This window comes from Pristiophorus japonicus, chromosome 4 (assembly GCF_044704955.1).
Source record: "Pristiophorus japonicus isolate sPriJap1 chromosome 4, sPriJap1.hap1, whole genome shotgun sequence".
NCBI lineage: Eukaryota > Metazoa > Chordata > Chondrichthyes > Pristiophoridae > Pristiophorus > Pristiophorus japonicus.
Window position 1 is genome coordinate 123,683,021 of NC_091980.1, and position 17,050 is coordinate 123,700,070.

At 44.9% G+C, this 17,050-nt stretch overlaps 1 protein-coding gene across 2 annotated transcripts in view; it reads left to right on the top strand.

Moving 5' to 3' along the window:
• The window catches only part of jakmip2 (janus kinase and microtubule interacting protein 2), a 151,520-nt gene that overhangs the window by 59,564 nt on the left and 74,906 nt on the right, over positions 1-17,050 (top strand). For both annotated transcript variants that reach the window (XM_070877305.1, XM_070877307.1), the window contains exon 9: positions 8,220-8,348. In XM_070877305.1, the coding sequence (XP_070733406.1) occupies positions 8,220-8,348 (129 nt within the window). The remainder of the gene's footprint in view (positions 1-8,219; positions 8,349-17,050) is intronic.

The following is a 17,050-nucleotide window of genomic DNA, read 5'->3' on the forward strand; positions in this document are numbered from 1 at the left end:
TTATACAGTAATAGCAGAGAGAAAATGGAGGGGGATGTCCCCAACAATTATTTTTATACAAATAGTTCCACATCGGGCCTTATGTGGGGGATGGGAACCAATGCAGGGAGACAGAGGGAAACAAAAAGGAGACAAAAGCAAAAGACAGAAAGGAGATGAGCAAAAGTGGAGGGCAGAGAAACCCAAGGCAAGAAACAAAAAGGGCCACTGAATATAAAGGGACTGCAGGAGGGGTCAAAACTAAAAGTCATGGTTTAAAAACTAGGATGAAAACACTCTACCTAAATGCACGCAGCATTCGAAATAAAGTAAATGAGTTGACGGCACAAATCATTACAAATGGGTATGATTTGGTGGCCATTACAGAAACATGGTTGCAAGGTGGCCAAGACTGGGAATTAAACATACAGGGGTATCTGACAATTCAGAAAGATAGACAAGAAGGGAAAGGAGGTGGGGTAGCTCTGTCAATAAAGGATGATATCAGGGCATTTGTGAGGGATGATATTGGCTCCAATGAACAAAATGTTGAATCATTGTGGGTGGAGATTAGAGATAGTAAGGGGAAAAAGTCACTGGTCGGCGTAGTATATAGGCCCCCAAATAATAACTTCACGGTTGGGCGGGCAATAATAAAGGGAATAATGGAGGCATGTGAAAAAGGAACGGCAGTAGTCATGGGGGATTTTAACCTACATATCGATCGGTCAAATCAAATCAAATTGGCTAAAGTAGACTGGAAACAAAGACTAAACAGTGGCACAATTGAGGAACAGTGGAGGACTTTTAAGGAGCTCTTTCATAGTGCGCAACAAAAATATATTCCAGTGAAAAAGAAGGGTGGCAAGAGAAGGGATAACCAGCTGTAGATAACCAAGGAAATAAAGGAGAGTATCAAATCAAAGACCAATGTGTATAAGGTGGCCAAGGTTAGTGGGAAACTAGAGGATTGGGAACATTTTAAACAACAGCAAAGAATGACTAAAAAAGCAATAAAGAAAGGGAAAATAGATTACGAAGGTAAACTTGCGCAAAACATAAAAACAGATAGTAAAAGCTTTTACAGATATATAAAACGGAAAAGAGTGACTAAAGTAAATGTTGGTCCCTTAGAAGATGAGAAGGGGGATTTAAGAATGGGAAATGTGGAAATGGCTGAGACCATAAACAATTATTTTGCTTTGGTCTTCACAGTGGAAGACACAAAAACCATGCCAAAAATTGCAGGCCACAGGAATATGGGAAGGGAGGACCTTGAGACAATCACTATCACTAGGAGGGTAGTGCTGGACAGGCTAATGGGACTCAGGTAGACAAGTCCCCTGGTCCTGATGAAATGCATCCCAGGGTATTAAAAGAGATGGCGGAAGTTATAGCAGATGCATTCGTTATAATCTACCAAAATTCTCTGGACTCTGGAGAGGTACCAGCGGATTGGAAAGCAGCTAATGTAACGCCTCTGTTTAAAAAAGGGGGCAGGCAAAAGGCAGGTAACTATAGGCCGGTTAGTTTAACATCTGTAGTGGGTAAAATACTTGAAACTATCATGAAGGAAGAAATAGCGGGACATCTAGATAGGAATAGTGCAATCAAGCAGACACAGCATGGATTCATGAAGGGGAAATCATGTTTAACTAATTTACTGGAATTCTTTGAGGATATAACGAGCATGGTGGATAGAGGTGTACCGATGGATGTGGTGTATTTAGATTTCCAAAAGGCATTCGATAAGGTGCCACACAAAAGGTTACTGCAGAAGATAGAGATACGCGGTGTCAGAGGAAATGTATTAGCATGGATCGAGAATTGGCTAGCCAACAGAAAGCAGAGAGTCGGGATAAATGGGTCCTTTTCAGGTTGGAAATCGGTGGTTAGTGATGTACCACAGGGATTGGTGCTGGGACCACAACTGTTTACAATATACATAGATAACCTGGAAGAGGGGACAGAGTGTAGTGCAACAAAATTTGCAGATGACACTAAGATTAGTGGGAAAGCGGGTTGTGTAGAGGACTCAGAGAGGCTGCAAATAGATTTGGATAGGTTAAACGAATGGGCTAAAGTTTGGCAGATGGAATACAATGTCGGAAAGTGTGAGATCATCCACCTTGGGAGGAAAAACAGTAAAAGGGAATATTATTTGAATGGGGAGAAATTACAACATGCTAAGGTGCAGAGGGACCTGGGGGTCCTTGTGCATGAATCGCAAAAGGTTAGTTTGCAGGTGCAGCAGGTAATCAGGAAGGCGAATGGAATGTTGGCCTTCATTGCGAGAGGGATGGAGTACAAAAGCAGGGAGGTCCTGCTGCAACTTACCGGTATTGGTAAGGCCGCACCTGGAGTACTGCGTGCAGTTTTGGTCACCTTATTTAAGGAAGGATATACTAGCTTTGGAAGGGGTACAGAGACGATTCACTCGGCTGATTCTGGAAATGAGGGGGTTACCTTATAGATTGAGTAGACTGTGTCTACTCATTGGAGTTCAGAAGGATGAGGGGGTGATCTTATAGAAACATTTAAAATCATGATGGGGATAGACAAGATAGAGGCAGAGAGATTGTTTCCACTGGTAGGGGAGACTAGAACTAGGGGGCACAGCCTCAAAATACGGAGGAGCCAATTTAAAACCGGGTTGAGAAGGAATTTCTTCTCCCAGAGGGTTGTGAATCTGTGGAATTCTCTGCCCAAGGAAGCAGTTGAAGCTAGCTCATTGAATGTGTTCAAGTCACAGATAGTTAGATTTTTAACCAATAAGGGAATTAAGGGTTACGGGGAGAGGGCGGGTAAGTGGAGCTGAGTCCACGGCCAGATCAGCCATGATCTTATTGAATGGCGGAGCAGGCTCGAGGGGCTAGATGGCCTACTCCTGTTCCTAATTCTTATGTTCTTATGTTCTTATAGAATGACCTTTTATGAGCTGGTAAAGTGAAACAGAGAATGCTGCAAACACACAGCTGGCCAGTCAGCATCTGTGCAGAAAATGGACCATTTTACATTTCGGGCATACAGCACTTCATCAGAACTGAAAATATTGGCCTGGATTTTGCGATCATAACGTAAGAACATAAGAACATAAGAAATAGGAGAAGGAGTAGGCCATTTGGCCCCTCGAGCCTGCTCCGCCATTCAGTAAGATCATGGTTGATCTGATCATGGACTCAGGTCCACTTCCCTGCCCGCTCCCCATAACCCTTGACTCCCTTATCGTTAAAAAATCTGTCTATCTCCATCTTAAGTATATTCAATGACCCAGCCTTCACAGGTCTCTGGGGCAGAGAATTCCACCGATTTACAATGCTCTGAGAGAAGAAATTCCTCCACATCTCCGTTTAAATGGGCGACCCCTTATTCTGAAACTATGTCCCCTAGTTCTCGAATCCTCTACACCTGCTCCTATTTCTGCATCTACCCTGTCAAGCCCCCTCATAGTTTTATACATTTCAATAAGATCACCACTCATTCTCCTAAACTCCAACGACAATTCCTTCATCTCAAGAATGAACCTAGTGAACCTTCTCTGAACTGCCTCCAATGCAAATATATCCCTCCTTAAATAAGTGACAAAATGACCTCGAAGAAAGTTTCCCACAAATATCTATTGATCTCTGTGGCGTGGATTTCACCTTTCTCCTCATTAATTAGACTCTCGACATTAATTCGATTCTGGCACCAAGTCTCGGGGATTTCCAGCATCCAGCAACTGTGATGTAATCAAGCAGACTAAGCAGCCAATCACATTGCAGAATTCTTACAGACAGCAAACCAAGAAGTGAAATGCACTGATTAACTTCTGCTTTTTAATCATTTTACAGAGAGCAAAATAAAGATTGGGACACACATGGGATTAAGGAAGCAGCTGAAATACTTTAAAAAGATTTTTTTTCATTATATTAAAAAATATAGAATTTTTATCATAATGGAGAAATTTGACATTCCACAAATATAAAATTAGTTTTTCAGGGCCAGAGAGATTATTGAGTAGTAATTATGACTTAGTACACCGATAAAATCCCAGTTACACCTCATTGAACAAGGCTTAACTTTGTCTGGGTTTTTTTAACAGCGATATCAGAGTGTAAAATGGGAAGTTCTCGTCAGTTCAGTGATTTCAAAAATATTGCCGCCTGTGGGGACTTCAACAGCACTGCCTGTGGAGGAGCAGGGAATCACTGACAGCAACTTCTGGATTTCCGTGTTTAACTGTGCACGTGCGGACGCCAGAAGTTGCTGTCAGTTTCACAAGGTAATGACGCCGAGTGCTGACAGTATTGCTGTCATTACAACTGCAAAATCCAGGCAAGTAAAAGATGAAGAAACGGATTCAATAGTGTAGTGGTTATGTTACTTGACTAGTAATCTAGAGGCCTGAACTAATAACCCAGAGAATATGAGTTTAAATCCCACCATGGTATGACTGTGAAGCTACTGGATTGTTGTAAAAACCCAACCAGTTCACGAATGTCCTTAAGGGAAGGAAACCTGGTCTGGCCTGTATGTGATTCCTGTCCCACATTAATATGGTTGACACTAAACTGCCTTCTTAAATGGCCGAGCAAACAGTTGCCAGTTGCTCAGGGCAACTAGGGATGGGCAATAAATTTTGCAATAAATTTAATGGCTATGCCCACATCCTGAGCATTAATTTTTAAAAGTTGTTTTAAACAATGCTAATAGAATCAAAACAAAGTGGAAGGTGGTGGGGGAGTTGAGAACAAGTGAGGAATTACCTGTAAACTGCTTCAAAGAAAACCAGGAGATAGACGGATGACTGAGATGATCTTTCATGATTCTAATGCAGCGTATTATTGTGAATTACAGAAAATTCTTGATTACATACTTATACGAGGTGGGGCAAGTGCAGCCTGTTTCAGTGGGGGACCATTTGGGGAACAGTGATCAAAATATCATTAGGTTTATGATAGTTATGGAAAAGTACAAGGAAGAAATGAGTGTAAAAATATTTAACTGGAGGAGGGGTAATTTCAGAGAGTTGAATAAGGATCTGGCCTACGTGGATTGGAATCACAGGTTGGCAGATAAAACAGTAAATGAGCAGTGGGAGGTCTTCACAGAGGAGATAGTTCAGGTACAGAGTAGACACTTTCCAAAGAAGAGGAAAGGAAGGGCGCCCAAAGCTAGAGCTGGATGGCAAAAGATATCGGGATGGATTCTGGGCTTTTGTGATTTCGGGGCATCAATCGCGGCCGGGTGTTAAAGATAGCACCTGAAAATAGTTTGTGCCTTTGACTGCAAGTTTTGGCAAAAATGTAAGTTTGAGGAGCGTTGGTGTTAAGTCAGGCGTTGCACAATGGACTTTGTGCACCAGAACCAAAACTTGCGGCAGTAAAGAAGTTTCATTGTTGTTCAGTGCCCTGCAACATAATGTTGTATATCGTATGGTTTTATTTTGGTGGGGGGGAGTTTTTGTGACTTTGTTGCAGTAAAAAATATGAATCATCATTTGCCATTGATGTCTTGTGCATCATTCCAATGTTCACCGGAGAGGTGCCTTTATAGGGGCACATAGTGTTAGCTCCATCTCTCAGTTTCCTTCATTTAGGAGAGCCGGTCCATTATGAGCTGGTGATGTGCGACTCTTGGTCCGGCAGCATCTCCATGGGGAGGAAGCCAGGCTCCTCTTTATCATCTTCCTTCTCCTGAGGTGAGCCTGCAATCCCCACTGGCAATGCCTGGAGCCTCATGATAGCCAAGCTGTGCAACATGCAGCACACCACAATGAATTCGGATACCCATTGAGGGGAGTATTGAAGGCTGCCTTCAGAGCAGTGCAGGCATCAATCTGCCTGCAGGAGATGGCAAATCTCTGTCAGCACTTCCTTTTAGAAGCACAGCCTTTTCACACACTGTGCCTCAGAGAGCTGGAAGTATGAGCATTGGTGCCTGTAAACCTGTGGGGTGTGAGGCCTCCTCCCCAGACGTCTTCAGCCTCGCTTCATCCGTGGACCGATATGACCAGGAGCCCTACTTCTAGCTTGATGCCGCCTGGCAATAGCATGGAGCATGATATGCTGGCGAACGAATAATGCCCCCACTGAATTCTCTCACTGAAGTTGTAAGGGCACTCTAATGGCAGATAAAAGTGAAGTTTGCAAGTCGGAGCTTCATGCAGTGTTATGTGCACAACCGTTGTAGTCAATGCGACCCCCTGCAATGTAGGATCCTGCTCCCTCCATTTAAATACGCCGCCAATATTGCTTGCCGCACACTGGGACTGCCTGTGTTTTCCAGGCTTTTCCTGGGGAGGACGATAAATGAGGTGTAAGGGCCGAATATTTCATCTGGGGCGCTAGCGCAGCATTGCATGATGATTGACGTCATGATCTCAGTCAAAATGGACAGCGGGATGGTAAGTTTTTGTGCCTGTGCTAACCAGTAGCCGAATCTTTCGGCCGGGCGGTAAATCCTGGATGCCTGTCACGGAGCCCAAAAACAGCATTTAACACCCTGCCAGTGATAAACCTAACAATTATAGGCCAACATGTCTAACGTCAGTGGTGGGGAAACTTTTATGTACAATAATCTGGACAATATTAATTGGGAAATTATGGGCTAATAAATGAAAGTCAGCAGAGATTTGTTGAAAGCAAATCGTGTTTAACTACTTGATGAAGTACCAGAGGGTGGTGTGGTTGATTTTGTTTATATGGACTTCAAAGGCATTTGACAAAGTATCACATAATAGACTTGTAAGCAAAATTAAAGCTCACAGGATTAAAGGGACAGTGGCAGCATAGATTCAAAATTGGCTAAGGGACAGAAAGCAGAGAATAGTGGTGAATGGTTGTTTTTTCGATTGGAGGACAGTATAAAGTGATGTTCCCCAGGGCTCAGTATTAGGATCACTGATCTTTTATGTTAATGACCTGGACTTGAGTATACAGGGCATAATTTCAAAGTTTGCAGATGACACGAAACTTGGAAAAGTAGTAAACAATGAGGAGGATAGTATTAGAAATAAAGACAGAAAATGCTGTAAATACTCAGCAGGTCAGACAACATCTGTGGAAAGAGAAACAGAGTTAATGTTTCAGATTCCACAGAACTGGAAAAGAGTAGAGATGTAGCAGGAGTAGAAAGGGGAGAGGGGAGGAAAGATCAAAAGGGAAGGTCTGTGATTAGGCAGGAGAGATTAAACGACAGAAGGAATGATGATGCAATGCAAAGGGAGATGGTAATGGGACGAGTCACAGTCTAAGGATAAGGGGTAAGCCATTCAGGACCGAGATGAGGAGAAACTTCTTCACTCAGAGAATTGTGAACCTGTGGAATTCTCTACCACAGAAAGTTGTTGAGACCAGTTTGTTAGATATATTCAAAAGGGAGTTAGATGTGGCCCTTACGGCTAAAGGGATCAAGGGGTATGGAGAGAAAGTAGGAATGGGGTATTTAAGTTGCATGATCAGGCATGATCATATTGAATGGTGGTGCAGGCTCGAAGGGCTGAATGGCCTACTCCTGCACCTATTTTCTATGTTTCTATGAAACAAAAGATGGGTCTAGAGGAGGTGTAAATGGGAATATCATAATCATCAGCAACAGTGTTGTCTGAAAAAATGGGGGCAGAGTTTATAATCTGAAATTGTTAAACTCAGAACAGAGAAATTTAAGAGGAGATTTGAGAGGTGTTGAAAATTACGAATGGTTTTGATAGCTTAAATAAGGAGAAACTGTTTCCAGTGGCAGAAGGGTCGGTAACCAGAGGACACAGATTTAAGATGAAGAACAGGGGAGAGATGAGGAAACATTTTTTATGCAGCGAATGGTTCTGATCTAAAATGCACTGTCTGGTAGAAGCAGATTCAATACTGTAGTAGCTTTCAAAAGGGAATTGGATAAACATTCGAAGGCAAAGAATTACAGATCTATGAGAAAAGAGCGTGGGAGTGGAATTAGTTGCCTAGTTCTTTTAAAGAGCCAGCATAGGCGAGATGGACAGTAATGGCCTCCTTCTGTGCTGTATGATATTATATATTAGTAGCATATATGTACACCGTTGCTGATTTGATGTTGCCACAAACATGGAAGAACTCCTGTGTAAGAATATAAGCAATATTGTGTAGGAAGCAATTGATGTATGTTGTTAATGAAAGAATGTAATAAGTATAATGCCTGCTCCTTGTAACTGAGTTTTTAAATATGCACTTGAGTTTAAAGGTTATCGTGTGCAAGAGGCTAATTTACATTTTGTTCACCACAAGAGTCTGGCAGCTGAAGAATCTGAGCTCCGTTTCAGACAATTAACGAGGGAATATCAAGCGCTCCAGAGGGCTTATGCACTACTTCAGGAGCAGACGGGAGGTATCCTGGACGCAGAGCGGGAAGCAAAGGTGATTATTAAATAATTTGTGAAAATAATCCAGCATGATTAAAATGGTGAATTCACAATATAGCTTTTTGAAGTGCATATTATGGGTTAAGCACTGGCTTTCACCCCTGGGGACCTGCGTTCAAAAACATCAAATTGTGGAATGAAATTCTGCTCCGTCTGATTGAAGGGGCAGTCCCACTCCAGTTCCTGCACAGCACAAAAATATACCTAAGTTGACAGTTCCCCCTCATACAGGTCACAGGATAGCTGGTGTGGGAAATGGAAAAAATGTCACACTGGTGTGAAAGAATGCAGTCTCGTGTGGGGCAGAGCCACAGGAGCTTTACTCTGCATCTGAACATGTTATACCTGACCTGTGGAGCCTTGATCTAGTGTCACCTTGGCTCGGTTGACAATACCTTTGCCATTGAATTTGAAAGTTATGTGTTCAAGCCCCACTCCAGGCATCAAGCTTATAATCTAGACTGATGGTTCAATGTAGCAAGGCAGTGCTACACTGTGCTGTGCTGTACTGGCAGAGGCACCATGCTTTGGCTGTCGTGTTTAACTTAGGACGTTTTACTATGTTAAAGGCATTATTTAAATGCAAGTTGTTCTTGTAAACAAAACCTCGACTGTCTGTTCATGGACATTGAAGATCCCATGCCATTATTTGAAGAATAGCAGGGAGTTTGAGTATTCCGACCTCAACCAGCAGCATCAAAATTAGATTAACTGGTCAATTGACTTAATGCTATTACAATAGGACTTTGCTCTGCACAAAAATGGCTGCCACATTTACCTGAAGTTCAGAATAGTTCATTGTATGGGTGCAAACTGAGAGACATGATAAGGCACAATATAAATATATTTTTTATTTGATCTGAATGTCAAAATAATAAAGTGTTTTGTTCCTAGGCACTAACATCCTTGTATTTTATTTTATTATAAAAAACAGTGCATGATCATTAAATTCTTCCAAAAGGTCTATTTACTTTTTAATGTAACCCTATTTTCTCTAGAGTTTAGAAGAATAAGAGGTGATCTCATTGAAGCATACAAAATTCTTACAGAGCTTGACAAGGTAGATGCAAGGAGGATGTTTCCCCTGACTGGGGAGTCTAGAACCAGGGGTTACAGTCTCAGAATAAGGGGTCGGCCATTTAGGACTGAGATTAGGAGAAATTTCTTCACTCAGAAGGTGGTGAATCTTTGGAATTCTCTACCCCAGAGGGCAGGATTATATTCAAGACAGAGATCGATAGATTTTTGGATATTAAAGGAATCAAGGGATAGTGCAGGAAAGTGGAGTTGAGGTAGAAGATCAGCCATTATCTTATTGAATGGCGGAGCAGGCTCGAGGGGCCAAATGGCCTACTCCTGGTCCTAATTCTTATGTTCTTATGTAACTTAAAATAAAACTTGCTGGCTATTGGATATTAATTCCCATGATGAGGTATGTCAGTACTGATATTCCTACTGCTGCACTTGTGCTTTATGCTGGAATATCACTGACATCACAATGATTGATATGCAGCCTGTCCAATACGCACTAATAAACACTTAATTGTGATTATTCGGGAATAACCTCACTAAAAAAATGCAAACTTCTTTGAGGTACTCTTCAAATAAAATACCAGCTCTCCATCTTCACACAGATTCAGATTCACAGTTAAAAGATAAAAACATTTAGAGAACTGTATATTCTGCATATAGTAAAAAGTTTTTTCAGAAGTTGTTAACTATGTTGCTCAGTCCTCATCATTCGTATGGTAGTAACAAGCAAGTCAAATGTTAATATCTAAGTCGGATATCCAGGCCAAAGCTTCCAGTGTAGCAGTGAGGATATCTTGCAGGCTGCCTGTAAAGTTCCTGTGAGGGCAGCATTCAATGCTGTGCTTCAGGGTCTGATTAGGAGCTCCACAGTCACATGATGGGGATGATTTAATCTTCCATTTATGGAGAAGGAGGCAGAATGTACCATGACTGGTTCTGAGGCGGTTAATGGTTGTCTGCTGTTTGCGATGAATGTTTGATCTTTCAGGTTGTACTGTGGGGTCCTCGAAAAGGAATCCATTCCATATGTCGCAGTTCTTCCAAGTATTTCACCATCAGTCATCAAGACTATGGGAGATTGCTGAAGGGCTTTGGCAACGGTCCAAAATGGCTTTCTCGATGATGGACAGGTTGGTGGTAGGTTGTTCAAGTTGGATTGGATCGGCATAGCTTTCTGATGGAGCAATTGTATTCTCTGGAGACTGCATATTCGGTATAGGTGTAGGTATGGGAGTGCAATATTTGCAAGCACGGGCAGCCAAGGTGTTGGTGTCGATAAAAGTGTACTGGCGATAATTTGCATAGTAGAATTCAGCTGGACATCAACAGATTTGACATGCGGACTTGAATGCCAGGCTGGAGAGCAGTACTCCTCTGTAGAGTACACCAGGGCGAGTGCTGCCGTACAGCGTATGGCTCAATGGTAGCGTACTTGTCTCTGAGTCAGAAGGTTGCGGTTCAAGTCCCACTCCAGAGACTTGTTTACATAATTAAAGCTGACACTACAGTGCAGTACTGAGGGAGTGCTGCACTGTCGGAGTTGCCATATTTCGGATGAGACATTAAACGAGACATCTTCCCCCTCAGGTGGATGTAAAAGATCATATGGCACTATTTGAAAAAGTACCAGTGATTATTCCTAGTGTCCTGGCCAGCATTCATTCCTCAACCAATACCATTAAAAACAGATTATCTGGTCATTTATTTCATTGCTGTTTGTGGGAGCTTGCTGTGCGCTGGGTTAGCGTTAGCGCCAGGGCACGCAACTTTGGCCAAATGAAAGTTCACGACAGGCATTAGCGTTAACTCCGGTGTTGCAGCACAGGATTTGTGCGCCGGAGCCAAAAGTTCCGGCCTTAAAAAATATCGACCGTTCTGGGCATGCGCAAATTTTAATTTTTTTTTCCTGCGCTTCTGGTCTGCTATCCGATCGCAAACACTAATGTAGGGCACGGCCGTGTGCATGCGCAGTACACCCGGGGCTGAATCAGCTATTTATTATTCAATTTTGATGATGGAGGAGGAGGCCTGCAGGCAGCATGCAAGTCGATTTTCACAAGAGGCTAATGAAGCTCTTGTGGGGGTTGTGGAGAGGAGATGGCAGGAACTACACATGAGGGGTGGATCTAGACCCCTGCCATCCATTTTTAACAGAATCTAGAGGGAGATAGCTGAAGAAGTCTCTGCCTCAAACACTGTCATCAGGACTGGGAAGCAGTGTCGGGAAAACTTCAATGATCTTTCAAGGGTCGTTCGAGTGAGTACAATTTTTATTACTTAAATGATAAATCTGACACACTATTTGTTCTGATGCTGTTGCTGTCTCTCAGCACTCTGTGGATTGTTTCCTAAAATGCATGACACATAGGTAGGCTTAGTGTGGCACCCTATTTGCTATGAATGATCTTTACACATTATTAAGATTGCTTTCTGAGATCTCATTAGATGTTTCCGCACTTCGATGTTCTCCTAATGAACCACGTGCAACTTCCAAGGCCATTAAACAGAGAACTATATTATATTCAGACAGTATGTATAAGTGCTTTGGTGGCTATCTGTGTATGCCACAAGAGTAGATGGACCTCCTGGTAACCATTCCCATTTTCACCTTTGCAGGCGAAGAAGTCCCACAATTGCCGCGGGCAGGTGCGGACAGGTGGCGGTCCATCTCAGACCCTGCCACTTACGGACCTCGAGGAGCGAGTGGCAACCTCATCAGTGTCTCAGGTTGGGCAACTGCCAGTGGTGGTGCTGACCCTCACTTGTATAGTGAGGGTAAGTCCTGCACACTGCCTGGGCTGGGTTGGGGCAATGTGATGCAGTGTCTGTGGACTAGGGTTGGGGCAATGTGATGCAGTGTCTGTGGACTAGGGTTGGGGCAATGTGATGCAGTGTCTGTGGACTAGGGTTGGGGCAATGTGATGCAGTGTCTGTGGACTAGGGTTGGGGCAATGTGATGCAGTGTCTGTGGACTAGGGTTGGGGCAATGTGATGCAGTGTCTGTGGACTAGGGTTGGGGCAATGTGATGCAGTGTCTGTGGACTAGGGTTGGGACAATGTGATGTAGTGTCTGTGGACTAGGGTTTGGACAATGTGATGCAGTGTCTGTGGACTAGGGTTGGGGCAATGTGATGCAGTGTCTGTGGACTAGGGTTTGGACAATGTGATGCAGTGTCTGTGGACTAGGGTTGGGGCAATGTGATGCAGTGTCTGTGGACTAGGGTTGGGGCAATGTGATGCAGTGTCTGTGGACTAGGGTTGGGACAATGTGATGTGGTGTCTGTGGACTAGGGTTTGGACAATGTGATGCAGTGTCTGTGGACTAGGATTGGGGCAATGTGATGCAGTGTCTGTGGACTAGGGTTGGGGCAATGTGATGCAGTGTCTGTGGACTAGGGTTGGGGCAATGTGATGCAGTGTCTGTGGACTAGGGTTGGGGCAATGTGATGTAGTGTCTGTGGACTAGGGTTGGGGCAATGTGATGCAGTGTCTGTGGACTAGGGTTGGGGCAATGTGATGCAGTGTCTCTGGACTAGATATAATGGAGTAGCGGCAGTCCTTCAAATGAGCATGTGCTATGTGACCTTCCTCACGTCACCCTGCCCCTCCCCTGCTGCTAACCACTCGTTTGTTGCTTTCTACTTCCAGATGACCAGCCACAGCAGCAGCATCCCTCGGATCAATCCTCCACATCAGGCCATTGTGTGGAGGAGAAAGAAGAAGAAGAGGAGTTCACAGAGCAGCCGACTCTGGGAGGGCAGATGCAGTCTACACCTCTTTTTCCACTGGCAAACACCTCATCCGAGGAGGATCTAATATTCCCAGGCTTTGAGTCCTCTGAGGCTCCTGGGACTAGTGGCGTGCAGCACCACAGTTCTGGGGTCGAATCCCGTATGCCATCTCTCCGGAGTTGAGTCGGTAAAGTCGGTCTGCTGACAGACAGGCAGACGCGGAACTGGACATGGTGGGACTTCCCAGGGAGAGCATCCAGCTCACCCATCAGCTCATTGAAGCCTTGGGTAGGATTCCCGCGACCATTGAGAATCTTACTGCGACCATTACGGAGGTAGGTTCACAGATTGGCGCTGCGAGCCGTGAAACCTGTGAGGCCATCACTGCCCACACGAGGCTGGTGGCCTCCACCAGTCACACTGGAGTCCCGGAGCGTGTGGCGAGCAGCCTTTCTGAGTTCCCCAGTGTGACACCCAGACACACCCCCACATCACCTGTGACTGGTGACGCTGATGAAGAGACTCACCAGTCAGAAGCCGGGCCTTCCACGTCACAAGCTCATCCAATGTCTCCCCAGGAGGTGTCTGCATTGTCTCTCCCACCAACACAGCAGCACTCTGACAACGTTGCTGCACGCCATGGTGGTGCCACTTTGGGGATGAGGAGTAGGCAACGGAGGGGATAAGGGTGGGGGGTGGGTGATAACCGGTGGATATGGGTAAGGGTGGGGGGGGGTGGGGAAGCCGGTGGTAAAAGACAGTGGGGCAGGGGGTGTTGATTATATGTTGTTGTTGTCTCCGCAAGATCCTACAAATCCACTGGGAGGACAGACGTACCAACATTAGCGTACTCGACCAGGCCAACATCCCCAGCATTGAAGCACTGACCACACTTGATCAGCTCCGCTGGGCAGACCACATTGTCCGCATGCCAGACACGAGATTCCCAAAGCAAGCGCTCTACTCGGAACTCCTTCACCTGAAAGGTGGGCAGAGGAAACGTTACAAGGACACCCTCAAAGCCTCCCTGATAAAGTAAAACATCCCCACTGACATCTAGGAGTCCTTGGCCAAAGACCGCCCGAAGTGGAAGAAGTGCATCCGGGAGGCGCTGAGCACCTCGAGTCTCATTGCCGAGAGCATGCAGAAATCAAGCTTAGGCAGCAGAAAGAGCGTGTGGCAAACCAGTCCCACCCTCCCTTACCCTCAACGACTATCTGTCTCACCTGTGACAGGGACTGTGGTTCTCGTATTGGACTGTTCAGTCACCTAAGGACTCATTTTAAGAGTGGAAGCAAATCTTCCTCGATTCTGAGGGACTGCCTATGATGATGATGATGTTGTTGTTGTTTAATCACAGTTTAATCACAATTTATGTTATTTTATTAAAGTTTCAACATTTGCAAATTATGTTCATAAAGTTATAAAAGTTTACAATGTTTCATAATTCTTTTGTTCACCTTAACCATTCCTGTGTAGTGGCTCATTTGCAGAATAAGATGGGGAATAGTCAACATGGTGGGATAGAGTGGCCAGACAACGGTGAAGTGTGCCGTTCAAGTATTCTTCAAGCAATGTGTTGAATTATGAGCTGCTGATGTAAGGCTTTTGCAACGGCAACATTTCTACAACGCCTCCCCTGTGGTTGTGGTGGTGGCAGGTGTTCCTTGCCAGGCTCCTCTTCCTCATCCTCGTCCTCCTCCTCCCACCCCCGCCCCCCTCTCCTGAGGTGGTCCTGCAGTCCCTATTGACAAATCCTGTCCCCTCATGATGGTTAAGTTGTGTAGCATGCAGCACACCACAATGAACTCAGAGACCTGCTGAGGGGAGTAGTGCAGGCAGCCTCCAGAGTGGGTCCAGGCATCGGAAGTACCGCTTGAGCACTCCAATTGTCTGTTTGATGATGCTGTGTGTGGCTGTATGGCTCTCATTATAGCGATGCTCGGCTTCTGTCTGAGGGTTCTGGAAGGGGAGTCATGAGCCAGGTGGTGAGGCCGTAACCTTTGTCCCCGAGCATCCAGCTCTGGCCTTGTGGTTGATGCTGAAACAGGCCTGAGACAGTGCTCCCACACAAGATGAAAGCACCAAGGATGCTCCCTGGATATTGGGGATTGACTGCCATGATGCGCTGAGGAAGGTCCAAATGATCTGTACGTTCATGGAGTGGAATCCCTTTCTGGATTCTGTAAAGGTGCTCGCAGGGTGATTGGCGTATAGTCAAGGGCACCCTGAACCTTGGGGAATGCAGTAATTCATCGAAAACCTATAGCCCTCTCACTTTGGGCCTCCTTGGTCATTGGGAAGTTTATGAACTCCATCCTGCATGTGTTCAGTAGTCACCTGGCGAATGCAGCGAAGTGTAGCGTGCTGCGAGATGGAGCATATGTCCCCCACTGATGCCTGAAAGGAGCTGGAGGCATAGAAGGCAAGTGCCGCAGTCACCTTGACCTCAATGGGCAGTGCAGTCCTGTTGCTACTGGTAGGTTGCCTGTATCAGCTGGCATATCTCTGTCAGCACTTCTTTTCAGAAGTGCAGCCCTCTAATACACTGTGCCTCAGAGAACTGCAGGTATGAGCGAGTATCCCTGTAAACTCGTGGGTGGTAAGGCCTCCTCCCCATACATCTGTGACCTCTTGAACTATGTTCAGAATGATCATCAATAAGCCTTCTTGCAGCTCGACACCGTATAAATACAGCAGGCAGGATTAATGGCTGACATAGAAGGGCCCCCATCTTTTAATATGTCCTTAAATGTCCTTTAAAACAAACTATAAACTCACATAAACTTCACAATGAAAAGTATGCAGTGTTCTTCTCCCAATGCTTTTAATCACTCAGAACTCCGACTTTCTCCTCCTTTTCCAAGATGGCGCCGTTAGCACCTAGTGCGCCTGGGGTCCGACTGCTTTTTGCTGGCGGGTCCTTGGGCGGACGCTAAATCGGGCGATATGCTCGAAAGTTCCGCCCGGGGCACTAGTGCACTAATGCACGATGATTTACCTCATCCACACGGTGAAACATTGCCGAAACTTCCGTCCATCCGGGCGCAAAATTTTGTGCGCCTCGCTTCGCACCAAAAATTAGTTTTTGCGCCCTTCCCAGGTGCTAAACTGGGTGCAAATTAGCCGAAAATCCAGCCCAAAATACTTTATTATTTGGGAAGCGATGTTCACTCTGACTGGGTTTCGTTCCCTGTGATCTTTAGTACCACACCACATTGCATTCATCCACTGAGCCATTGGGAAAGCCAAAAGAATCTTTAAACCGCTTCATGTGCCTTATACTGTGATATTGTGATGTTGATAGATAAATATTGGTCAGGACACAATTACGAGCTACCAGCTTTTCGATTCCAAATTTATTTATCGCTGATTTATTCCTTTGGGCTCCCCCAATTACTCAGTGTAAAAATGAGTAGCTATCACAGCTTCAGTCTCCAGTCTGTGTGAAATTATCTGATCTCAGCTAAGGCAGCAGTGGTGTGCTGCAATTGGTCACAGCATCCCTGGACAAGGGAAGAGTCAAAACGGACAAAGTTCTTGTTCCTAATCGCTACCCAGCGATCTCTGCTAGAAAAGTGCAGTTGTATGGACATTGGATTAGATTATTAGCCTTGGATATGATGCCTTCCACAGTTGAATAGCTTGAATGTATTGCTACTTGGATGAGATACCAGATGGCTACTGATGCAAGTGGCAGTGTAATCCCTCTGTCATTGAATTACAGTACGCAGACGACGCTTGCGTTTGTGCACACTCGGAGGTCGAACTCCAAACCATCGTCGACACCTTTACTGAAGTGTACGAGAGTCTGGGTCTTACACTAAACATCCGTAAGACAATGGTTCTCTACCAACCTGATCCTGCCACACACTACTGCCCCCGATTATCAAGATCCATGATGAGACGTTTGACAATGTGGACCACTTTCCAT